Source organism: Bos javanicus, chromosome 20, assembly GCF_032452875.1.
Source record: "Bos javanicus breed banteng chromosome 20, ARS-OSU_banteng_1.0, whole genome shotgun sequence".
NCBI lineage: Eukaryota > Metazoa > Chordata > Mammalia > Artiodactyla > Bovidae > Bos > Bos javanicus.
This window is the reverse complement of record NC_083887.1, coordinates 67,521,732-67,548,786: the sequence shown is the minus strand read 5'-3', so window position 1 is coordinate 67,548,786 and position 27,055 is coordinate 67,521,732. Positions and strand designations below refer to the sequence as shown.

The window sequence follows — 27,055 nt, the reverse complement described above, 5'->3', positions numbered from 1 at the left end:
GGGGAAGTAAAAGTCAAAGAGAGACCCATTTAGGTCTCAGAGTTGCTGTGGCTACTAAAGAGGTGGAATGTGTTGAACATTCCAGAAATTCCTGGCGAGGATTAGAGCTAAGCCAGCACTGGAGTATGTGATTCCCAGAAAAATGTCTGGAGACTTACAGCAGACTTCACATCTGCCAGAGCCCACGTTTTAAATCCTTGCTGCCAGGAACATGATGCTGCGGCTCTGACCACATCATGTGCTCAAGCATCTCAGTGATGGGATCTATCCAACAGCCTCACAGACAAGAGATGTAGAGATGGAAGGGCCCACCTGGAACCCCTGTAATCCAGGGAAGAGCTAGAAAGAGTGGGGTGAGCAGAGTTTCAGGTTGTTGTGCTTGAGGATAAGCTCCTTTCCCAAATATCAGCTTCTGGATTCATCATTTTCTCTTTCCTGACATACTGACTTCTGCTTCACATGTTTGTCTGCAAGTGTATTGATGTCTGTTCATTTTCTAATATGTTGACTTCTGTTCCAATCTATATCAATTTCTTCTTTCTGCTTCCTTGAAAGTAAAAGTGAAAGTCACTCAGTCGTGTCAACTCTTTGCGACCCTATGGACTATACAGTCCATGGAATTCTCCAGGCCATATTACTGGAGTGGGTAGCTGTTCCCTTCTCCAGGGGATCTTCCCAACCCAGGGATCAAACCCAGGGATCAAACCCAGGTCTCCTGCATTGCAGGCAGATTCTTTACCAGCTGAGCCACCAGGGAAGCCCTTGAGCTATCCTTTTTTCTAACACCATAATTAGTATTAGATTCATTTATTTCCATTCATACCTATCTTTATCACTGTAGGTATTTAAGGCTGTGAAATACCCTCTGGATCTCACTTTGAGCTACACACCATAAATTCTTTTTTTGTAGCATTTTTGTCATTGTCATTTTCTTAAATGAATTTTGCTATGAACCTGATGACCACTGTCCTGTTTTGATCTTGTTTCTAGGAATTACTAAAGATTTCCAAGCAACATGTTACATTTTCCCTTTCTTTTTTCCTAAGCATGTACTTTCTTCCTTATCTGCTGTGGTCTATCAGTGCTCTCAACCAAAGGCTGCACTGTTCCTTAGAAGAAGCATTTGGACATGTGTGCAGGCATGTTAGTTGCCATGGGTGGCTATTGGCATCTAGTGGGCAGGATCCAGGGATGCTAAACATTTTACAACATGACAACCACGCTGCACAGCAAATAATGTTTTTACCTAAAATGCCAATAGTGCCCCAGTAGGAAAAGTGAGAGGTCTCCGATGTCAGCAGCTTAAAAAAGTGAACTTAGAAATGTGTTGGGCAGATTCCCTTTAGGTTATATTTTTCCTATCATGTTGTTACTAAAATCATTCCAAGAGTGACTAGATCTAGATTTCCCCCTTATCCAATTAATAGGTAAAAGCTTGGGACTTGACTGGCACCAAAGTCAGACAAACATCTCCACCAAGAAGGAGAAATGAATATGTTAACACAGGACACTTCTGTTTCTGTTTGAAAGCAAAGCAGTTTCCTGTTGGTTTGACCGAGAGCCTGTACCCTGCTCAGCAGAATCATTTGGCCTGACTCTTTATTAAGACTTGAGCATAAGAATGTCATATGTCATATGAATGTCACGTCTTCAGTCTCAAAACTGGAACCCAAACCAAAGTCATTATTCACAGAGTCACACCAAAAATGCCAGAAGACTTTGGTTAGAAAATTTTAAAATGGACTTTTAAGTGATCATTTAAGAGAAAAGTTTAATTTTCCTTCTCTACTCATTATAACTGACCTCCAACAGTTTAAAAAAATGATACTCTTGTTCAGTACATCCTCCTATAAATTGGGTCATTAAGATTAGTTGGCTTAATGTAAGGGAGTTTACAAGATTCTCTACAGAACAGTTTTAAAGTGACGTCTGTTTCTTTTTTTTTTTTTTTTAATTTTCCCTGTCTCTTATTCCCTGTTAGCAAGTGGAAAAATAAGTTCATAAAATATTGATTCAGATTTCATCTCTACATTGATACATAGGTGAATCATGAAAATTGTGTTCAGTTCTTCCCAAGTGCTGTAGAATAAAGAATATACCTATAGAATATGTCTATATGCCTATATTTTGATGATTTCTTGTCAAGCATTATTAAATCACTAGGCTTCCTGGTGGCTCAGTGGTAAAGAATCTGCCTGCAATGCAGGAGACCCAGATAACCATGATGGTATGGTCATGGTATGGTCACTTAACTGAGACCCAGACATCCTGGAGTATGTGAAGTCAAGTGAGCCTTAGGAAGCATCACTACAAACAAAGCTAGTGGAGGTGATGGAATTCCAGCTGAGCTATTTAAAATCTTTAAAGATGATGCAGCTGAAGTACTGCACTCAATATGTCAGCAAATTTGGAAAACTCAGCAGTAGCAACAGGACTGGAAAAGATCAATTTTCATTCCAATCCCAGAGAAGGGCAGTACCAAAGGATGTTCAAACTGCCATAAAATTGTGCTCATTTTACATATTAGTAAGGTTATGCTCAAAATCCTTCAAGCTAGACTTTAGCAGTATGTGAACTGAGAACTTCCAGATGTACAAGCTGGATTTAGAAAAGGCAGAGGAACCAGAGATCAAATTGCCAACATCCGTTGGCTCATAGAAAAAGCAAGGGGATTCCAGAGAAACATCTGCTTCATCAACTATGTTAAAGCCTTTGTGTGGATCATAACAAACTGTGGAAAATTCTCAAAGAGATAAAAGTATCAGACCACCTTACCTGTCTCCTGGGAAACCTATCTGCAGATCAAGAAGTAACATGGAGCAAAGGATGTGGAATGAAGGACTGATTCAAAATTGGGAAAGGAGTATGTCAACGCTGTATATTGTCACCCCGCTGATTTAACTTACACGCAGAATACATCATGCGAAATGCCAGACTGGATGAATCACAAGCTAGAATCGAGGATGTCGGGAGAAAAATCAATAACCTCAGATATGCAGATGATACCACTTTAATGGCAGAAAGTGAAGAGGAACTAAAGAGCCTCTTGATAAGGGTGAAAAAAGGAGCGAAAAAACTGGCCTAAAACTTAACATTCAGAAAACGAAGATCATAGCATCCATTCCTGTCAACTCACGGCAAATAGATGGAGAAAAGGTGGAAACAGTGACAGACTGTATTTTCTTCAGCTCCAAAATCACTGCGGATGGTGGCTGTAGCCATGAAATTAAAAGATGCTTGCTCCTTGGAAGGAAAGCTATGTCAAACCTAGATAGCATCTTTAAAAGCAGAGACATCACTTTGCCAACAAGGGTCCATATAGTCAAAGCTACGGTGTCTCCAGTAGTCATGTACAGATGTGAGAGTTGGACCATAAAGAAGGTTGAGCACTGAAGAATTGATGTTTTTGGACTGTGGTGCTGGGGAAGACTCTTTGAGAGTCCCTTGGACTGCAAGAAGATCAAACCAGTCAATTCTAAAGGAAATCAACCCTGAATATTCATTGAAATGACTGATGCTGAAACTGAGGCTCCAATACTTTGGTCACCTGATGTGAGGAGGTGACTCACTGAAAAGACCCTGATGCTGGGAAAGACTGAGGGCAGGAGGAGAAGGGGGCAACAGAGGATGAGATGTTGGCGTTCACAGCAACCCACTCCAGTGTTCTTGCCTGGAGAATCCCATGGACAGAGGAGCCTGGTGGGCTACAGCCCATGGGATTGCAAAGAGTTGGACACAACTGAAGCAGTTGAGAGAGAGATCGTCCTGGAAGCTTTCTGAACCCCATTATTTACAGGTTTCTATAGAGATTTTATTACACAGGCAGGATTATTAAGTCTTTGGCCATTGGTAATTAAACTAAATCTCCAGCCCGTCTCCTCCCCAGAGGTCCAGGGTTGGGCTGCAAACCCTCGCATCACGCCTTGGTCTTTCTGGGACCAGCTCCATCCATAAGCTGTGCAGGGCTTCCCCCCACCAACCAGTCTGCTCAGTAGCTCACAAAGGAGACTCCAAAGGTTCTAGGAGCTGTTCCAAGAATCAGGGAAAGAGACCAAGTATTCATCTTTTACTCTGTCACACCTGTGTAACAGGAGACATTAAAGTGGCAGCTTCTGATATTTCCTAGAGCAGCAGTTCTCAAAGTGTGGTCCGCGGGGCAGCAGCTCCTAGACATCTGAGCACGTGTTAGAAACTTACATTCTCAGGACCCATCCCAGGCCTGCCGGATTCAAGGCTTTGGAAGTGGCCAGGAGTGTGTTTAAGCTAACGAGAGGATTCAGATGTACACTCGAGTCTGAGAACCCTGAGCAGGGGAAGGTGCTGTGTCAGAGGACAGGGTGTGGGCCTGCCATAGAGGGATGAGAGGACTTCCACCAGGTGTGTCGGGGACAGTGGATGAGGACCAAGTTCTACGTACAGACACAGCTGTGGGTGGGCTCTGGGGGTCAGAGGACCAGGGGAGATGTTGGTACAAGAGGGAGGCAGCGGGGCTGGAGGACAAGGCCTGGAGGTCTCCACTTTAACGAGAGAAGAGCGGGCTTTTAATCTGGGAGCAGTGTGAGCATGTGTGAGAGTGTGTGAGTGTGTGTGTGTCTGTGTGTAAGGCTGGAGGACAAGGCCAGGAGGTCTCCAGTTTAACGAGAGAAGAGCAGGCTTTTAATCTGGGAGCAGCGTGAGCGTGTATGTGTGTGTAAAGGAAATAAATATAGGTGGTATCAGTTAAACAGTGGACTCAGAGCAAGGCATGGGAGTGGGAATCAGGGGCTTACAAGACTGATCCTTTGACTACACAGAGACTACAGACCCCAGAGAAGGGGCTTCAGGAAGCCTGTTCTGAATGCATTTGATGGATTGTGTATCTCTTAGACAGCCAGCTCCATGAGCCCGGGAGGCCAGCCTGGGGATGTCGGGGCTAAGACCGGATGGGGGGGCAGATAGTTTCACCAAATATAAGTTGGCACCAATAACGAGGCACACACTTAAAGACGTTAAAATGTAGGCAGGGTGGGGTACTTGTGGTCCAGTGGTTAAGAATCTGCCTTCCAATGCAGGGAACAGGGGTTCAATTCCTGGTCTGGGAACTAAGATCCTACATGTCTCAGGGCAACTAAGCCAGTACAAGGCAACCTCTGAGCCACACACTCTGGAGGCCACAGGCCACAATGAACAGCCTGCATGCAGCCAAAAATAAAAATAAATATATATATTTTTTTAATGTAGGGGGAAGATACAAGGCATCTTAGAACTGATGAATTCCACTAAAAAAAGTCATCAAGACAGATCAGAGAAGTGGAATATCATAGTCAGCCAAATGTCATTCATGCAAAAACAGGCTAACATGCAGGAACAGAGTTTCCGGAGACGGCATTAGCTCTTCGCCTGCTTTTACCACGGGTCGTGTCTGTGGTCTTCACCGTGCATCCCTCTCTCTCACAGGGCAGACGACCGCGAGAGCAGCCTGCTACAGAGACCTGCGTGTCCCAGTGAACACCTCCTTCTGCAGCCCTGACGCCCGGCCGGTCACAGGGGTCGTGCCCTGCAAGGTGTCTGCCTGTCCCCCCAGGTAAGAACTGCCGCGTCCCTCTGAACGAGTGTCAGGGGTTTGCAGCTATAAGGCCCAATCCTCGGGGCTCCTGAGCCTAGGGACTAGAAGTGCCAACCGAGGCCACGTGATCCGTGATGGCAGAAGTGAGAGGAGCAAGAGCTGCCTGAACAGATGAGCCACAGAAAGTGTGCTCAGGGTGGGGGCAGGCCTGGCCCATCTGGGCAGGGGCGCAGAAGGTCTCAGAGTGGACGGCGCTTTTTCTGGCTTTTATCGGCTCAGGTTGCAGGAGGGGCAGCGGGCCATGGGCAGGGGAACTTTTTCCCACCAAGCCTCCGTGCCCTGCCCCAGTGTCTCCTGTCCTTACCAAGTGAAATGTGTTAGGAAAGCCCGTGGTGAGGCCTGTCCCGGCTGTCCGGGGAGGGTGGACCCTGTGCAAATGTGGCAGCAAGCCTTGGCCATCTTGGTCACCCGTCCCCAGCACCGCCGCCCCGACATGCTCCTCAAGAAAGCCCCGGTCCCCTGATTCAGGTGCGGGCAGGAGCCCGGGGGGGCAGCCGAGGTCCTGCCCTGCCTCCCCCAGCTGTCACCCCCCAGGCTCGCCCACCGTCTGTCTGCATCTCCCAGGCTTCATCATCACAGAGAGGTTGTCAAAAGCATCCGAGTAACGTGTTTACAAAAGGGAAGCTCACTAGGCCCTTCTGACAGCCAAGGCACTCACCATGTCACATGTGGCCTCATGCGTCTTGATTTTAAAGACCCACAGTAGCTGGCTTTGCTGAACTTGGCCTCAAAAACAGAAAGCAGGGTCTTTGGGGCTTCCCAGGTGGCAGAGTGGTAAAGAATCCACCTGCCAGGGCAGGAGACACAAGAGACACAGATTCAAACCCTAGGTCAGGAAGATCCTCTGGAGGAGGAAACGAATACTTTCCTTCCAGTATTCTTGCCCGGAGAATCCCATGCACAGAGGAGCCTGGCCGGGCTATAGTCCATGGGGTGGCAAAGAGTCAAACACAACTGAGCACAAGGACATATTATATTCTTAATGTTATATATATTATATTATGTTATATTATATTATATTAGTACCTTCACCTTGTACTTATCAGGGCAGTGTAGGTCAAGGAAGTGTTGAGGGAATCCATGTAAAAGCTCTCACTCAGTCCAGGACATGTGCTAAAACACTCACTAAATCTTGGCTCTTTGCTTTTTTGCCCGGAAAGAAGAAACAAGTTCGCATTAGTTATTTACTGACGGTCAGTGACAAACAGAAGAAGGAACTACGCTACATGCACCCGTCCCTGTGCACTGTCATATTACCCAACTGCACTGGGAGAATAGATCTTAATTTTAAAGCTGTTCTGTTGTCCTCTGAAATGTAAGATACCTTTCTTTCTTGCCCAGAATACTGCCAGTTTCTCCTTCCTGATTAAGTGAGCGGCACACCCCCTGGGAGACGCCTGGGAGAGCCTATGTCTTTCCTACTAGACTGCCTCCTGCGAGGTGTCCATCCATGACCCTCTCAAGCGGAGGGTCCACCCGCTTCTCTGGGCCCCACAAAGCCTCCGCGGCCACAGGGCACAGCTGCATGCTCAGCCTCCCACCGTCTTTGGTTCACAGGGGGGCACAGAGGATGGAGCGGGGAGCAATGTGCTGTTTCCTGCTCCTCATGAGGGAGGCTCCCCGAAGGACCCGGGGGCGGGGGGCGGGGGGCGATTTAAAACATCTTAATCACAGCTAGTCTTCTTTATAACGGACGTGATCCAAAAAAAAACAGCCCTGCGGCTCCCCACTCCCCCGCCCCCCACCCTGCGCCCCCATCGGTCTCCATCCACACGTGCGCACCACCGCCGCGTCTGGGGCACACAAGGGCCCCGGGTCCGAGCCCAGGTCGTAAATCTCCGCGGGCAGATAGCCGGGAGTCCGGGAGCCTCCCAGCCTGGAGGAAGGTGATCTCAAATGTCTGCGAGGCGGGGGCCAGCGGGGGCACCCCGGCCCGGTCGTGGAGCATCGGCACTTCGCGCCGCGCCTTGGTGACCAAGCGAGGCCCCCCGCGCCGCCGCCTCCGCGCGCCTGGAAGGAGGCTCTGCCGGCCCCGCGCGGACAGCAACGCGCGGCACTCCCCCGGCTCATTTGAGCGAGGATCAGGCATTTTTATGGCTTGCTTTTGATACATGAGCCATAAATCACACGGATACTTATTTCGTTTCGATTTCTCAGTTTATCTAAATGGAGGGGCTCTTCCTGTTGTTCCTCTTATCGCTCTCGTTTTCCAAGCACAAGCGTTCACTGCACGCCTTCCTGGTCAACCGGCTGAAGATAGAACTAGAGGAAATACTTTCCAGATGGTTAATGGATGCTTCGCCTCTTTCTGCAGGATTCTTCTAGGGATGCAGAGGAAGGGTGTAGATAAAGCGTCTTGTCATTCGATGCTTCCTCCCGGTACAAACGGAGCCCTTCTCTGCTTTCCTCCCGCTTGGTCTTTGGATGGTCCTACTGTTCCTGTCTACATTTTGCTGACTCCTACAAACCCATCAGCAGAACTGTTTCTTTTACAGCCGAGATCCAGACGAGGGTGACTGCGTCCATTTGGTAGAAATGAGGGAGGAGATGAGCAGGGGAACGTCATGTTCTAGTGATTATGAAGAACTAATGATCTTCTTACCGCAATACTGCCAGGAACAGGAGAGGGGGCAGTAACACTTGTCCTGCAATAAAGAAGGCTGAGCACAGGAAGAATTGATGCTTTCCAACTGTGGTGCTGGAGGAGACTCTTCAGAGTCCCTTGAACCGAAAGGAGATCCAACCAGTCCATCCTAAAGGAAATCAATCCTGAATATTCATTGGAAGGACGGATACTGAAGCTGAAGCTCCAATATTTTGGCCACCTGATGCGAAGAGCCAACACATTGGAAAAGTCCCTGATGCTGAGAAAGACTGACGGCAGGAGAAGGGAGCGACAGAGGACAAGATGGTTAGATGGCATCACTGACTCAAGGGGCATGAGTTTGAACACACTCTGGGAGATAGTGAAGGCACCTGGCATGCTGCAGTCCATGGAGTCGCAAAGAATCGAACACGACTGCGAAACTGAGCAACAGCAGCCTAGGTTTAAGCCTTGAAAATATTCACACCCGGTAGTGTGCAGGTTACCCAGGGATGAAGAGGACCCTGGTCATGGAGGCGGTCCATATATGTGAAGGGGTTTAACTCCCAGGATGGTAAGGAAGTATGTCAGTTCATTTAATTATTCGAGTGACTGGGAATAAACTAGCTGCAGGACCAGCCTCCTGGGCGTGTTCCCTGCCCATGGCTCAGGGCCCTGTGCTGGAAACCCTCCCCACTTGGTTTAATTCTCCGATGCCACCAACTTGAAATCCCTCGTGGTCTCGCACCTGGCACCGGATTCCACAAAGGACAGAGCCAGTCCTCTCACCTAGCAGCCCAACTTCCGTTTCAACACCATTAATTCTGGAATCTTTGGGAATCGTACTAGAGTGTTTCTTCTTTTAGTAAATCAATTACATGTCCCCCTTGAGTTGAGCACAACCTCATTTATTTTGTTTTTAATGTTACTTACTGTTTCTTTGTTTGTTATATACATTTATTTATCTTTAATTGGGCGATGATTGTTTTACAATATTGTATTGGTTCCTGCCACACAGTAACACGAATCAGTCACTGGCAGAGGCATGTCTCCTCCCTCTTGAACTGCCTTCCTGTCTCCCACGCCATCCCTCTCCTCTAGGTGGTCATGGAGCGCCGGCTTTGAGCTCCCTGCATCGCACAGCAAATTCCCATGGCTACCCACTTTACGTTTGGTGGTGTCTGTGTTTCCATGGTGCTCTCAAGTCATCCCACCCTGTCCTTCCCTCACTGTGTCCACAAGCCTGTCCTTTCTAGCTGTCTCTTTTCAGATCATGGATTTCTCTGGTGACATGACAGTGGCGATGAAGGATATAGGAGACTTGGTACAGTTATCCTCTCCTGTTTTCTTTCCACTTACGGGATGAGCATCAGCTTTGCTGAACTTCAGAACCCTTGTGGACGCGTGAAGCCACAGGTCGGGGAGCTTTGCAGAGCCCGAGTCCCCCAGGTGCTGCACTTCCCGCTGCTGTTCTTCTGGGACTGAGCTGACTGTCAGGGAACCTGGTGCTACATAGGGTTCATGCCCACAGACGCCGCCTCCTGAGGGGCCCTTCCTCTTCTTGAGAAACCTTGTCCTCCCGCCGCTGTGCCCCCACTGAAAAGGCATCTAGCTGTCTCCTTTTAACCAGAGAAACCAAAAACGTTAGGTCATCTCTGTACTTGACAGTCTTTGGAGAACCATTCGGTGTGAAGTGTGAAGTTGCCAGTGCAGGGGCTGAGCATCAAGACTTGACTAGGTGACTGCGTCATCACCTAGATGTGACAGTCTCAGTGTAAACGGGGGTGTCTTACTGTATCTCCCCCAAGAAAGATGTGGCTGAACCAAAACAAGGAAGTTAGAGTACATTCAGGCTCATAAAGGTGTTTGTCACAATGCATCCGTAATGAAAACCATCATAGTGACGTTTGTTACAGCGCATCCATAATGAAAACCAAGTTACAAATATGGACAGACTGGTCCTAATCAAGGCTGACTTGACTTGTTTCCTCGGTCACTGAAATATTAAAATGGAAAAATCATTGCAGAAGTGGAGCTATAGAAGTGAGCTAACTATTTAGATCTGGAGTCATCATTTCACACCAGAAATCTGCCTTATGTAGTTCCGTAAAATACTTTGGGTGTTTTTTGGGGGGGCCTCCTTATTTGTCTTGCCTTACTTGTTTTGTTTTGGTGCATGTTTGTGTGTCAGTATATGTGTGTGAGTATTTTGTTGTTTTGTATATCTATCCATATGAGCAAAGGCAGAAAGGCACTTTGGAAATACTTTTATATTTCAGGGAACTTACTTACAAAGGTTAAATAGTACCTGTAATGATCATAATAGTTTTATTATTCTGGTCCTGAGACCTCAATATGATGAACTAAAATTCACCAAGTGTCCTAATAATACACATGAGAGCATATGCTTCAAATATGTTGGAATAAAAATGAAAATGAAGCCTACGAATAGATAAATGGAATACCCGGATGATAGATGGAAAGGTAGATAGATAGGTGGCAATTAGAAAGACAGGCAGGCTGTTGTTGAGATGGTGAGTCACGTCCGACTCTTTGTGACCCCATGGACTGAAGCACACCAGGCCTCCCTGTCCATCACCAACTCCCGGAGTCCACCCAAACTCATGTCCATCAAGTCGGTGATGCCATTCAGCCATCTCATCTTCTGTCGTCCCCTTCTCCTCCTGCCCCCAATCCCTCCCAGCATCAGGGTCTTTTCCAATGAGTCAACTCTTCACAGGAGGTGGCCAAAGTATTGGAGTTTCAGCTTCAACATCAGTCCTTCCAGTGAACACCCAGGACTGATCTCCTTTAGGATGGACTGGTTGGATCTCCTTGCAGTCCAAGGGATTCTTAAGAGTCTTCTCCAACACCACAGTTCAAAAGCATGAATTCTTCGGCGCTCAGCTTTCTTCACAATCCAACTCTCACATCCATACATGACTACTGGAAAAACCACAGTCTTGACCAGATGGACCTTTGTTGACAAATGTCTCTGCTTTTGAATATGCTATCTAGGTTGGTCATAACTTTCCTTCCAAGGAGTAAGCATCTTTTAATTTCATGGCTGCAGTCACCATCTGCAGTGATTTTGGAGCCCCCCCAAAAATAAAGTCTGACACTGTTTCCACTGTTTCCCCATCTATTTGCCATGAAGTGATGGGACCAGATGCCATGATCTTAGTTTTCTGAATGTTGAGCTTTAAGCCAACTTTTTCAGTCTCCTCTTTCACCTTCATCAAGAGGCTTTTTAGTTCGTCTTCACTTTCTGCCACAAGGGTGGTGTCATCTGCATATCTGAGGTTATTGATATTAATAGAATAGACTTTACTAAAACTCTATAGGTACACGTGTATATTCACTGCAAGTGTCCTAGTCAGGTCTTCTGGAAATATTTGTTGAAAACTGAAGCTTCACTCAGAGTCACATCTTTCTGAGAGGAGAATTCAGTATGTTGTTTTTTAAGTAAGGTTAGACACCATTGTTTCACTGTCTGATCCGTGAATTACTTACAGTGATTGTGGTTTTGCATTTCTAAATTTATTGAGGCTTCGGGGTGAATTTTTTGTTATTTCAGATGTTTCTACATTGAGATCAAAGAAAGAGTTAAAAAGTATGTAATTTTTAGCATTTCCAAGATTTCCGTTCTGCCTTAGGCATGGGAGTTTTTACAAATATTTTCTGTGGGAATGAAGGAATGTGTGTTTTGTGTTGTATTAGGGTTATTTATATGACAGATCAGGCTTCTTCTTTATCCAAATATGTTCCATCTAGTATGTCTGTTTCTGAGAGAAACACTTTAAAATTTCACATTAGGATTGTTCATTTTTCTGTTTCTGCTGTTAATTTTGCTTTATAGTTAACATTAAAATTCTACTTTATGTTGTTAGGTAGGGGTCTAGTTTTGGCATGAATTGTTCTTTATATTGAACAATAGCCATGCTTATTCCTAATACTGCTTTTTCCCAATATTCCTAATATGGCTTTAGTGGATGATCTATTTTTTTTTTCATTGACATTATGGCACTAGGCTACCTTTACTTGTTTTTGGCCTGCCTTACGTTTCTTCATTCTCTGTATTTTTAAATAGCTCTGTTATTAGGTTTCTCTTCACCTTGGATAATTTTCTGTTGGGTTTTGAATTTATCAAATCAAGCGTATCTTTTACCTACACGCTTAGCTTGTCTACATGAGATGTGGCTGCTTGTGTATTATTAATATATCTAGGTCAGGATTTAGGATTTGAGTCTTCCATTGTCTATGCGTCTGATCGCTTCATGCCTGTTCTCTTCTCTAATGAATGTGTACAATTCTCTTTCTACTCTTTTATGACCTCTACTGGAGAAGGCAATGGCACCCCACTCCAATACTCTTGCCTGGAAAATCCCTTGGACGGAGGAGCCTGGAAGGCTGCAGTCCATGGGGTCGCTGAGGGTTGGACACGACTGAGCGACTTCATTTTCACTTTTCACTTTCATGCATTGGAGAAGGAAATGGTAACCCACTCCAGCATTCTTGCCTGGAGAATCCCAGGGACGGGGGAGCCTGGTGGGCTGCTGTCTATGGGGTCGCATAGAGTCGGACACGACTGAAGTGACTTAGTAGTAGTAGTAGTATGGCCTCTACTGTAGGAAATCCTACCTTCTCTCCTTTTTTCACACCACTGCTTTTTGATATAGATAAATAACACAGACAGCCACATAAATTAGTGTAACTTTAAAAACATCTTCAGGTTGCCCACACACAATTATTATGAAGCTCTCCGAAATAAGGGATTTATAGACAAAGCTAAGTGTGCTGTGACAGCGCTCACACTGGAGTGGAGCCCCTTACAGATCGTTCATACAGTGCTGCTCGAGTTCTCTGGGTGCATTCTCCGAGGAGGGCGAGGAGGCAGACAAAAGACACCTGTGGGAAGCGGGGGGTCCAAGCATGCACCGCCTAGGAGGCAGGGCCCTCGCCTCCTGCACCCTGAGTGCTGGTAAAGTTTAGGAAGGTTTGGATCATCAGCACCGCGTGAGCATGTCCGGTGGGGGCGGGTGGTGAGCAAAGACGTGGGATTTCCAGAGAGGCAAGAGAGCAGAGCAGGTGAGGACAGGCCCGTCCCTGGTGAATCTCGCCGTAAAGGACAGAAGGAGCTGCACCTGGAAATGGCCACGAAGCCAAGGGGCGGCTGCTTCCCGCCTCGTGGGAGAGCTGGTGCGCTGAGCCCGCGCAGCTTCGGGAATGACCAGGGAGGGACACAGAGCAGCTGTGAGGGTGGGGCCTCGGCAGGAGCAGGGACACGCCCAGGCAAGTGGGGGCTGGAAGCTGAGAAAGCTCCTGCCACATTGCTTTTGTTTTTCCAGTGGGGGAAAAAAAAAAAAGCTAAGCGTTTCTGTTACTGACCTCAGGTCTGGCTGCTCGCTGCTTGAAAGCCAATAGTCCAGAGACAAGTGCTGGTACAAAGGAAAGTTTGCTTTATTCAGGAGGCTGGCGACCTGGGAAGAAGGTGGACTCATGTCCAAAGGGTAATGCCCCACTGCCAGTCACAGGGAAGAGCTTTAAAGGGGGCATTTCGGGGATGCACAGGAGGAAGGGGGCTTCATGCTGCACATACAGTCGGCTCTTGACAGTCACCTTGGAAGCTTGTCACCTGTGATCTGATCAGTGTCATCTTGGTTGTTTTAAGTACAGTTAGTCTTCAGTTCCTGGGGTGGTTGGTTCCCAGTTCTTGGGATCGTGCAAGATAGAGCAGCTGATGTCATGGCTACAGTCTGATCATCATGTAGGTAACTCCTTCCACTGGGTGGGGATTTTGGCATCTACACAGCAGCTCAAAGTATATGATCCAAAATATAATCCTGCCCTGAGGAGGAACTAAAGGTCCTTGACTTCGTTTAATGGTTAAACTATTATCAATATGATTTTGTCTTTTTTGGTCTTTCTTTGCTTCAGGATTTTTGTCACTTCTCTGATGACATTTACTCTTGGGCTAAGGTTTTCCTGTAAGCAAGAGTCAGGTAGAGGAGGTGGGGCATCTGTCCTGGGAAGGGCCCGCAGGGTCCTGCTCCATTACACCACCTGGGCGTTAGGAAAGCAGGCTGCTGCCTTGACGGGAAGGAGAAGGTGAGATGGGCAGTGCCCTGGACAGCCATGTGAGTCAGGTGGGCACTTCCCTGAGTGCCCACTTGGGTCTGCAGGTCCTACAGAGAGCCTAATCACACAGGTCATGGGTACAGGTGTGGTGGTCAGAGTTAGCTCAACAAGAATTAGGATAAAAGAAAAAAAAATCCAAGAAGGTGAAAGCATTAGTTACTCAGTCGTGTCCAAACTCTTTGCAACCCCATGGACTATAGCCCGCCAGGCTCCTCTGCCTATGGAATTCTCCAGGCAAGAATACTGGAGTGGGCTGCCATGCCCTCCTCCAGGGGATCTTCCCCACCCAGGGATCAAATCTGCTTCTCTTGAGTCTCCTGCATTGGCAGGCAGGTTCTTTACATCTGGCACCACCTGGGAAGCCCTTAGGAAGCCTGTCTCCTTATTTTGTTTTAATGTATGACAAATCCAAGGCCGTAGCATCAGACAAATCCCTGAACCTTCTCTTCAGAGGTAACATGCAACCTACCCTGCTATCCCAGATTCAGAAGTCAGCATGAACCTGGGAAGGGCAGGAGGGGATGTGGCCTTTATTTCTTCCCTAAGGATGAGCCCACAAGTCCAAACTGAGCAGGTCAAGGGGGAGGGCAGGGGAGGGAGTGGAAGAAGGCAAAGGTGGCATCTCCCTGTAACCCTTCTGAGAGCTGCACCCCTCCATCCCCTTAGAAAGTCTGCACTCTAGGCTGGCGGGATCTCAGCTTCACATCTGTCTCCATAGCAACCTCTGCAGAGGGTGGGCTTCTGACTCATAGAGGCCCCATATGGTTCTTTAAGGTTTCAGACCAAATTTACAAGATGATACCACATGGTAAAGTGGAGAAGGAAATGGCAACCCACTACAGTGTTCTTGCCTGGAGAATCCCAGGGACGGGGGAGCCTGGTGGGCTGCCGTCTATGGGGTCGCACAGAGTCAGACACGACTGAAGCGACTTAGCAGCAGCAGCAGCAAAGTGTGACATGGCACTTTTCTGCTCCCTGAAAAGCTACCTGAGTTATTTTGGAAGAAAAATTCTTTTTTCCCCCTCCATTATAATCCTCCTTTTTGCCTGCCTTCCTCACCCCACCCCACCTCACCCCCCGCCACCTTAAAAATACTTTCACTAAATTAAAAAGAAAAAAATCAGCAAACTCCTAGGACTAGGAAAATTGAGCAAATGAGTATAGTGAATTCATATAACCCTGAAAGAGCTGTCGCCTAAGAGGGCAGCCGAACTAATTGACCAGAATCAGATACAGGAGTTTAATCATTCATTTTGCTGTTCACATTAGACTTTTCTTAGTTTTGATGGACTTTTGATGTCTTGTCATTCCAAAGTCATCTACAAGCCACATGATTTTGCCAAGCATATTCACCAACTGTGGTGACTTTATAACATTAAAGTCTCAGAAAAAAAGGAGTGTAACTTTAAATTAATTTTAGCATGTGGCTATAAGATATTATGACAAGTATGAATATCATCATTGAATCTTAGATTATTTTTCATCTTATTTTGACAGTGTTCCTGCTTCAGCAGTCCCTATTTTATTTATAGTTTCTGATAAATATTACTTATGATTCATTGCATTTTAAAGACATGCATAATTTTTAAACAGTATTCCCAGAGCCAAAGAGATCCTCATATATATTTGTTTAGGTAAACTACATTTTCAATTAAAATACCCCTTTCCAGACAGGACCTCATTTCAACAAAGAAATGGTGTTGCAGGATGAAATAGCACCACATGGCAGAATGAAAGATTCTGCGTTCAGCTTGGTTTCCGTGTTAGAACTAACAGGTTCCGTGTTAGTTCAGGGCCAAAGACCTAGAAGAGGACAAATTCTTAATACACTTTGACTGTGGTCACCAGGAATGTAATTGTCATAAAGACTGCAGTCTCCTAGAATGTTTAGATTTGTCTGGATCCCACACAACACAGGAAAACACACAAGTGTCCCCCTCCTGCCTCCAGCCGCCATGTGATAGCAGCCTTCTTTTATCCCTACGTCAAACAGAATTCCAACTACTGGGATTCTTAATTGTTTTCATGCATTTATGACATCTAACAATAAAAAAGACTGAAGAGAAGAATTCACTTAAATCCTCAAAACTCTGCATTTGCACTAAACCTTGGTCTTTGCTTCTTACATGCATTGTTTTAATTGCTTTTTAAAGGCTTACTCTGAGAGGCCACACTCCCTGTCCCACGCACGCAGCCCCACTGACCAGGAGGAACAACTCCCTTACCTTGGTTCTCTCTTCTGGGGTCTGTTCCAGTATTTCTCAATACTGGGTGTAGTCATCATTTTCCTCTGTGAGGGCTTGGAGACCACCCTTTGATCCGCCACAGGGGAGCCTGCAGCTCTTCAGCATCATTTTGTGTGACTCTCACATCACTAAGCTCTCTCTTCACACCAAATTCCTTTACCTCCATCCTTCCGGTAAGGTTATATCCCATTGGTATTCATTGTTGACATTGTTATTTATTATTCTCTGTTAAGCAGAACATCCTGATTCTGTATCCTTTTGTATATAAAATTGTATTTTCTAAAAGCTAATGATTGCATGAATTTTTTTTTTTTTACATAAACCCTTAAAAAAATTCACGTTCGTGAACTCATTTAACCAATACATGTTGAGTGTCTACTCTGTGCCGGGCACTCAGCATTTATCAGTGGGATAAAGGTCCAAGTCTTGAGAAGCTTAGTGGGGAAGAGATAGTCAATAATAAACATAGTGTATTTTTGAAACAATGGCATGTTTAGAAGGTGATAAGAACCATGGATATAAAGGGAAAAATAGAGCAAGGCAGAGGAGATTGGCACCATGGGAGCAGAAGGGTCAGGGTGTCAGGCAGACCTCAGTGAGCAAGTGTGGACAGGGTTTATAGGAGGTGAGGGTGTCCCAGGTCTGTCCCATGCTTCTCGCTTGGTTAAACATGCCAGAGAGTCTCTTCTCCCTGGGGACCTCGTCCTGGGGCCTGGGCACTGGCGGAACCAGTGCCACCGCCTCTGTTCCAGCCCGTCGTCCTGAACACCCCTTCTTTCTCTGCCATGTGGATCCCACTGCTTCTTGATTGCCAGGCCATTGTCTGTCTCCGCTGGCTGACACCGTATTTAGGAAACAGCCTCTTTCTCCTGTCTGAGAAAGCGTTCGGGGGGGTTGAACTTTCTGAGGCTTCAGGGATGACAGAGTTTGAAAGGAGGGTTCAGGGGTGGAGGCCATGCTCACTTGGACTTTTATGGGCATGACATCACCTCTTCCGTCCCCTGCGCCTGCTGAGAAGTCTGCTACTATTTGGATTCTCAGTCATTTACTTGGAAACGGGGTATTTTTTTTTAATGTTTACCTCTCCTTTTGTAAAATCGCAGGGTTCTTTTGTTTATTCCCAACTTTCTCATCTGCTTTCATGTTGTCATATCTTCGTTTGTTTGTTGAGCCTACATGGGCCCTGTGGGTTTAGGGGGAAAAATGGGTTTAATCACCTCCCCCTTCATTCTGCACATTCTTGCCTTCTGAACTCTGGATGCATTAGGCTTGGATTATAACGTGTTCGTTTTCTTTTCAAATGCCGTCTCTTTCTTTTTTTGTTCTAGGAGATGTTTAAGGTTCACCTTTGAAGTTTTCTGCTGTAGACCGTTTAGCCTGTTGTTAAGTACCTGACACACACTTTTTTTTCTTTTTTTTTTTTGTTTTTGATTCTTCCCTCTGTATTAAGACATTCTGCTTCTTTTTTTTCTCTTTGAAAATTCTAAAAAAAAGAAAACATTATATATTGCTGCCCTTCTGTTATTTTTCTTTTTCTCTCTCTTCATGTCCTGCCTCCCTCTCCCTCCCTCTGCCCCTGCGCCACACCCCCTTACCCACAGGTCCTACGCCCTCTGTATTGCTCTCCTCTAACAGTCCTGTGGTGGGGGTTTCTCTTTCCATCTTGTGCTGGCATCTCCCTCCGATGCCTCGCAATCCTCTGTTCCGCCATCAAGATGCTCATTAGACAATCTCCGGGCTGAGACAGCGTTCTTCAGCAGCTCTGTCCCTTGCCAGAGTTTCCCCTGGAATCATCTATTTCTCCAGTGGGTCCCGTTATCAGATGCATGTGTATTGGGAGCAGGCCAGCTCCTGTGCCCAGCACAGCAGAGATGGGCCCCGGGGCGGGGGGTCTCAGAGCCTCCCATTCTAACAACCCCCGGGTTCTCCCACATCAGCCTCTGCAGGGGAAACCTCCTTCCTGGCCTTCACTAGCAGCGGGGGAGGCAACAGGGGTGAACACGCGGACTTGATCCACCACGTCTCACTACAGGCATCTGTTTGCTGTCGTTAGATTGACAGCTAAACAGCCGTGAGATAACGAAATCGGCACAGTGCTGTGCTATTAGCGGTGGTAAGTTGAAGCAAGGCAATGGAAATATGGAGGAAAATTATTGGAAATTTTTACACATGCCTGTGGTTACCAGGTGGCTCAGATGGTAAAGTGTCTGCCTGCATTGCGGGAGACCTGGGTTCAATCCCTGGGTCAGGAAGATCCCCTGGAGAAGGAAATGGCAACCCACTCCAGTATTCTTGCCTGGAAAATCCCATATATGGAGGAGCCTGGTAGGCTACAGTCCATTGGGTCACAAAGGGTCAGACATGACTGAGCAACTTCACTTCACATTGTTAAATCAGTTCTGTATTGAAAAGAAAAGAAAGTAAGTTATTCCTACAGTGATCAGCACAGCCCAAATGACCTAGATGATCCTGACTTCAAAAGTCCCTTGTCTGGGGAGCCCTCTCAGTTCCAGACCAACGAGAGCAGCTGGTCACTCTGCCCTCTCCCCCAACTGTGTGACTTGTAAGAGTTGAATCATGGTAGAAAATGCCTCTTCTAAATGCTTATAACCAGTGGTGTTCACTGCTACATCACTTTCCAAAGAGGAGTAGAAATGCCCAAGGAACCCAGGCGCAGTGTCACTGAGGGAATGTTAGTGGTTGGGGGGTTGTGTGGAGCCCCCAGAGCTGAGGCTAGAAGGCTTCTCTCGATCCCATCTGATTTCCCAGTGTTGATGTTACTGTCCTTACAGGAGTTGACCTCAATTATATAAGCTTCAGGCCCCACCAAACCTAGATCTCCCCAGTGATGGTGATGATGATAATGATAAAATCATACTACCTGGCAAGTGTCTAGTGCTCAATGAAATGAGGGATTAAGCCATCAATCCCCAGAATAGCCTCAGTTATTATCTGGATACTGTTACCAACCCCGGGGTTTAGATGTGCAGAACTAAGGCAGATGGGCTTTGGAGAGTGTACCCAAGAAAATGATCAAGGAAGCACTTGAGCCAACCAGACAGCTGTTGTACGTGAGTCAGTGTGAAACTGTATGTACAACTCCTTGTCTTCACTGGTTTTCTGTGTGTGTGTGTGTGTGTGTGTGTGTGTGACATAGAAATTAGAAGTCCCATAGGTTCCAGTTTGCGCAGAGCAGTTCCAGTTCGTCCAGTTACCCAGCTCCTGATGTCCTGCTGTAAGTAACGGTGCTCTTTTACCCTCCAGAGTGTCCTAGTTTGGATGATGAACTATTTGGTTGATCAGCATGTGACCCTTGCTCTCTAGATAATCATTTGGGAAAATTTGTTGTAGGACCTTGTCAGACACATTTCTTATAACGGTCACATGATATTTTTAAATTAATATGCAATGAAGTTTGTGTTTTCAGTAAAATCTTATTCATACAGCAGAGAAAGTTTTTCATACTTTCAGTTCAGTCCAATCGCTCAGTCACGTCCAACTCTTTTTTGTGACCCCATGAACTGCAGCACGCCATGCTTCCCTGTCCATCACCAACTCCCGGAGCTGGCTCAAACTCATGTCCATCGAGTCAGTGATGCCATCCAAACATCTGGTCCTCTGTCATCCCCTTCTCCTCCTGCCCTCAATCTTTCTCAGCATCAGGGTCTTTTCCAATGAGTCAGTTCTTCGCATCAGGTGGCCCAAGCATTGGAGCTTCAGCATCAGTCCTTCTGAGGAATATTCAGGACTGGAATGACCCACAGATTCTACTCCCTCTGAATAGGATGAAAGTGAAAGCATCAATTCTTCGGCGCTCAGCTTTCTTTATAGTCCAACTCTCACCCCCATGTCTCACACCAGTGACCTGGGACGACGTGTATCTGTGGCTGTAACTGCTTGACCGGCTCTAGTGCTGGCCCCTGTTTCAGTGGTTTATCCTCCTGGGCCAGAATCTCACTGTGTGATGCCTGTAGTGTTTCACAAACCAGTTGTCTTTCTTAAAACTTTCCTGTTTCTTCTTGAATCCTTTCTTCCAGGTGAATTCATGTTGTCAAGCTAAGGAATATAAAAGAATTCTTTTGACATTTCAACTGAGGTTATTTTCCATTACTAGGTTCCTTTAGACCTAATTAATTGATAATTGAAATCTTGAAAATATAGAAGCTACCAAGGTTTTTTTCCTTCATCATTCCATTTAGTCATTGGGTTCTTCAAGAATAGTTCATAGATTTATTTCCATAAGTAAATATATTTTATTTTCCTGAATATTTCATAATTTTATGCCATTATATTTTACTTAGTTATTCTTTCCTACAATGAAATAGTGACTTTGTACCCTGACACTAAAATTTTATATTTTTTAATTTTTCGGTAGTAAACATATTTAACATTATATTAATAAACTAACGATGATAGTGCTGACTTCCTTTTCCACTGTTTATACCCATCGTTCACCTCCACCCCACTTTAGTTTCAATGGCGTATGCTTTCTGAATAATACTAAAATATGTTCTTTCTTTTTTATTGATCCCTATTGGTCTGAATCCACATTTTTACAAGTAAGTGCTGGTTCTTCACTTAATAAAAGCCATCCATTGCATTTCTATTTGTTTGTCTTTTGGAAACTCCACTTGTTTCTGTTCTCTCAGGAGATACTGAATTTTGGCCAGTGCCTTTTCTTCCTGACATAGCAGTTTTGTGGCAGACATGGAGAGGTTTAAGAAAAGAAGCTGACGAATCCGTTTTATGAAGTTTGTGAGGTTCTGCACTCAGCACATGGCAGAGCTGACTTCCTATCCCCACCCCACCTCCAAGGAAGCCCAGAGGACATGGTCACCTTAGGATTTATAGCCAGAGTGTCTCGGTGACTATCCCTTGGATCAAGAATATTGGCCCTCTCTACACACACAGGTCTGTGGGCTTTACAGGCAAAAGACGGAAGCTCGCAGGGACCAAGGGACCACACTCTATGAGTGTCGACTGAAGCTCTGAGGGTATATCCAAGTGTCAGCCCCAAGTCGCTGGAGGACGCTGGAACTAGGATGCATTTTCATCATCCAAGCAAGTGAACACTTGTGATGTTAAATTTGTGAAGGAAAGAAAAACACATCTCACTCTCCAGCCTGAGATTAATGAGGCCTGGGCTCCCTGCTCTCCTCTTGTGATCCCTGCACTCCCATCATTCACTCCAGCCATCGCTGTGTATGCTTTAATTGTACAGATTTCTTTGTGATTTTCATACATTTCATAACATTAATCTGTGATTTCATTTGTGTGCTGCTTCTGATAGATAAAGTCTTGTAATTATTTCATCTGTTTGCTTCCTATTTTTATTTAATGTTTCTCTACTGTTGAAAGTGAAAGTCTCTCAGCCATGTCCGACTCTTTGTGAGCCCTTGGACTATACAGTCCATGGAATTCTCCAGACCAGAATACTGGAGTGGGTGGCCTTTCCCTTCTCCAGGAGATCTTCCCAACCCAGGGATCGAACCCAGGTGTCCTGCATTGTGGGCGGATTCTTTACCAGCTGAGCCACAAGGGAAATTACTTTTCTAATTTTTGACTTATTGCCTTTTCACCCCTCTTTTTATTTAGGAAACATACAGTATATTTCTCAGTCTACTTTAGATGCCTGTACTGTTTAAAATCATATACTTAGGCTGTTCTTTTTTGATTTATCAACTTCACAAAGCTATATATATAGAGAGAATTATATATGTATTTATATAATTCTATATATAGAATTTATATTTATATAATTCTATATATATATATAATTATATAAATCTATATAATTAAACCCTATTTGGAAAAATAAGATGATTAGAACATTTCTACTTCTTTCATTCTCTGCTATTCACACTTCAGTTCAGGCTTTAATCTTTGTTATAATTGCTTGCAGGTTTCTCATTTCCATTTGGCTTTAGTGTTATTATTTTTTTATATCATGCGCCTCTATCACTTCAATAATTATAGAATGTTAATTCTGTGTTACAATTGTGACCACAGTTGTTTAAGTGAAACTGTCTGTTTAAATGGATCCAGTGGCAACTCATTGGAAGAAACCCTGATGCTGGGAAAGATTGAAGGCAGGAGGAGAAGGGGATGACGAAGGATGAAATGGTTGGATGGCATCACCAACTCAATGGAGATGAGCTGGAGCAAACTCAGAGATAATGGATGACAGGGAGCCTGACGTGCCACTGTCCATGGGACACAAAGACTCGGACACGATTTAGCAACTGAACACTGAACCACGTGGCCTCACCAGTCTTTTATTATACAATAGCTTTCTCATTCTTGAGTTTAGCAGTTTAAATGTTTTCCTGGTCAGCAGGAGTGTGTCTTAAGAGAGTTTTCAATTAGGATAATTAAATCATGAATTTCCTTTTAAAAAAGTGCATGCTCAATCATGTCCGACTCTTTACAACCCCATTGACTGTAACCCACCAGGTTCCTCTGTTCATGGAATTTACCAGGCCAGAACACTGGGGTGAGTTGCATTTCCTACCCTGTGGGATCTTCCTGAGCCAGGGACTGAACCCACATCTATTGAATCTCCTGCATTGGCAGGTGTATCTTTACCAACTGTGCCACCTGGGAAGCCAAATTCCTTACCCGTCTGGGAGCTTCCTTCTGTTGCTTCTCTCCTAGCTGCCTTTCACATCCTTCTGTCATCTGACCTCTTGCTTGCTTCCAAGCTCCCTGACAGTGTAACTCTAGTTTGTAAAATTGTTTTTGATGAGCACATCTTCTTTGAGAATACTTCATTTTCCTTTTTTTGTTTTGTTTTCTGAATGCTGTGTATCTCTTCTGCACGTGCATTTGATGGAAAGAAGGTTGTCTGCAATCTTCACCTAGGTTCCATACAAAGTTCCTTTTTCTCAGCTCATTTCTGACCAAGGAATCTGCATCCAAGTCCTTTACATCCCCAAATGGAGCTGGTCTCCTTCCGCCTGGCCTTGTTCCTGTGGTGTACTTTTCCCAAGTGCTTTATGGAGCAAACATGGATGATGTGTAACGTGAGTAATCCCTCTATTTTGATTCTTTTCATATGTTCACAACTTCTCAGCCATTTATTTGCTTTGGAGAAAAGGAATCTCTATGCTACCTCACTTGCACTGTCTTTCCCAAAATCTCCACTATGATTTTTTTAATTAACCAAAACAGATTTCAGGGAAATGTGCCTTTTTATCAAGTTTTCAAAGAGTGTTCATAACTCATCAAATCGCTCGTTGGCCTACCTCTGGTCATCAAAGTCATTAACTCAAAATCCGGTCTATTGATCGATAATAGAACCTGCCTGCCAGGGCAGGAGACAGAAGAGGTTAGTTCCTTCCGTGGTGAAGGGCGTGGCAGCCCACTCCCGTATTCTTGCCTGGAGACTGCCATGGACAGGGACCCTGGCAGGCTATAGTCCATGGGTTTGCGAAAAGTCAGACACCACTGAGTGACTGAGCAGGCACACCGCGTAAGACAATGTTACTATCCTGATTGCAGCAAAGACATTTGTGAAGGGTTTCTCCAGAATGGGTGGGCCTTCCTGGTGGCTCAGATAGTAAAGAATCTGCCTGCAATGTGGGAGACCTGGGTTCGATCCCTGGGTTGGGAAGATTCCCCCAGCAAAGGGAAAGGCTACCCACTCCATTAGTCTGGCCTGGAGAATTCCATGGACTGTATAGTCCATGGAGTCTCAAAGAGTCGGACACGACTGAGCGACTTTCACTTCTCTTCTTCTCCAGAATGGGTAGCTAACCACAATGTCACCTGTGTTTGTGACATCCTTCCAGATGGCCTGGGAATCGCGGGTGTCAGTCACAACTCTGGAATCCTGGCTCTACCATGTGCCCCCACATATCCTCAACACATAAGCTAGTATTTCTGAACCTCAATTTCTCCTCTCTGAAATGGGCATGATAAGCACACCTGTAATATAAATTTGTTGTGAGAAAGAGTTAACATAGCTAAAGCTCCTCATTGAATGCTAGCTATCGTAGACTCGGGTTCAACCCCTGGGCGGGGAAGATCCCCTGGGCGGGAAAGATCCCCTGGAGGAGGAAATGGCAACCCACTCCAGTATTCTTGCCAGGAGAATCCCACAACCAGAGGAGCCTGGCGGGCAGCAGTCCATGGGATCGCAAAGAGTCGGACACAGCTTAGCGACTAAACCACCGCCCCATTATCACTAGTACTATCGGAACCCGGTAGACTAGAGGGATTTGGGCATTGGATTCATTAGCCCAGATCATCTGGCTATAGATTGTTCAGGACTTGGAAAATTTATTGGTTTCTCTAGGACAATGAAAACCTGCACAGCCTGTCCGATGTCACTCCACGCCTGTTTGATGCACAGGGAGCCATACTGACCTCAGCACTTTTTGATGCCTTTACTTGCTGTTCCTCTGGAGGCCCTTTATTGAGTTCAAAGAAGCAAATTTTCCACTGATTTCCATCCTATGTCTGTGGACACTAAGGCAATTCTCTCATGGCTACTTGTGCAAATGTAGACCTTACATCATACGGGCAGTTAAAGAAAGACATCATCGTACTGTCTAAACTGCCCAGACATCGTTTCCATGTTCTGCATATGATATTTTGGAATAAATTATCATAAATGCTACACTGCTTGGCTGCTATCCCAATTTGAGTCATTTAAACCAGCCGAGTTAGAGAATGAAGTCTTTACATGTGGGGCTTCTCTTTGCCTCAACCTGTTGTAAGAATATTGAGCATATGAGAAAGCTTTTAAATATAAAATAGAGGGCCTTCTTTTGTCTATATAGATAATGTAAGTACTGTTGAATTATTAGGCTCTTTTGCAGCACAGGCTGATCAAGCATGGCAAGTGTAATACAGCAAATATCACTGAATGTGATACCAGGATAGTATGAACACATGCCTTTTCACACTGCTTTGGTCTTTGAGCATCAACATTTTTAAGAGCAGTAGATGAATACAGGGGCTTCCCTGGTGGCTCAGTGGTAAAGAATCCTCCTGCCAATGCAGAAGACATGGATTTAGTCCCTGGAGAAGGAAGTGGCAACCCACTCCAGCATTCTTGCCTGGGAAATCATGTGGACAGAGGAGCCTGGTGGGCTACAGTTCATGGGGTCACGAAAGAGTCAGACACAACTCATTGACTAAACAACAATGGATGAATATAACATTTACTACATGGATCCTCTGGTAAGTTTTGTAATGTTTCATATGAAGCTTTAGATTAGGAAAGTGATTCTGAGGAATAAAACAGCGTTTAACTAAATAATTACTAAGCAACTAAATAAGCAGCACTGCTCCTTAACTAAATACTCCCTAAAGTGTTACAGCCTTTCAGTGTTTACAAAGACATGAAACACAGCTGATAGGATGCAGTCCAACCAATGAGTACCTAAGACTTGGTAAGAAGATAAGAAATAAGTGATCTTCAGTGTCTTGAAGAAGAATGAATGCAACTTAAGAAGGTAGTTTCCTGGGGACAGGAGCCAGGAGGTTACATAAATATTGTTCTACATACTCTTACGTGTTCATTTCCTGGATCCGATTAATCTCCTCAAAGTACTTCGGTGAGAAGCCTGCTTCCTGCAGAGAATGGAACAGTTCCCGCCCTCCGGAGAAAGAAGACCCCAGCATCAAATGTTACCCACATGTTCTTGGCAGGCACTTAGCCTAATAGCCTCCCGTGGTCAGCAGACGCATCTTGGCATGGGGTGCCTTCACACCTGGACCTCAGTCTGGAAGCTGTTTGACAGCTTAACACATCAAACCTGGAGATTCTTTGAAATCACTGTAAAAAGTCAGACCCTGCCATCATTTTGTGGAAACCACAGTAAATATCCGTGTGTCTGCTATCATTTCTGTCCCTTACTGTTAAGTTCTTTACCCCAAACCTCTGTGTAGCTTTATGCCTCATATTCCCAGGTGTCAGTCAGTTCTCATTACGGCTTTCATAATTCTTTAAGGAAGGAGTTGATATCACCAGAGTCGTGTAGCAGTGTGGTTCAGTGGTGAAGAATCTGCCTGCCAAGCAGGAGACGCAGATTCAGTCCCTCTTTCGGGAAAATCCCCCGGAGGAGGAAATGGCAACCCGCTCCAGTATTCCTGCCTGGAGATTCCAGGACAGAGGAACCTGGCAGCCTACAACCCACAAAGAGTCAGACACAAATTAGAAACTAAACAGCAACCACCACCAGCACTCAGGAAGCTCTGTGGCTCCGTCGGGGACTTAGGTTGTGTGAGCCTGTGACCGTGATGCTCTTACTGTTTCCTACCACCTTCCAGCAGAGTGTGACTGAAACTCTGAGCAGGATACTGACACTGATTTCATCTACGGTGTCACTTTGACTGCAGATTTGCTCTGTGTGCAGTATGACTTCAATCTGCTTCTTTGGTTTCCCTCTTAAAACCCATTAGATTTATATCCATTCCTGGCAGCCCTGGTACATAAAACCCTCTGAAGATGGCTCTAAGTGACTGATCCACCTT

At 45.5% G+C, this 27,055-nt stretch overlaps 1 protein-coding gene across 1 annotated transcript in view; it reads left to right on the top strand.

The window, feature by feature from the left end:
* The window catches only part of ADAMTS16 (ADAM metallopeptidase with thrombospondin type 1 motif 16), a 194,087-nt gene that overhangs the window by 141,025 nt on the left and 26,007 nt on the right, over positions 1–27,055 (top strand). The window contains exon 17 of the mRNA XM_061393157.1: positions 5,437–5,563. Coding sequence (XP_061249141.1) covers positions 5,437–5,563 — 127 coding nt within the window. The remainder of the gene's footprint in view (positions 1–5,436; positions 5,564–27,055) is intronic.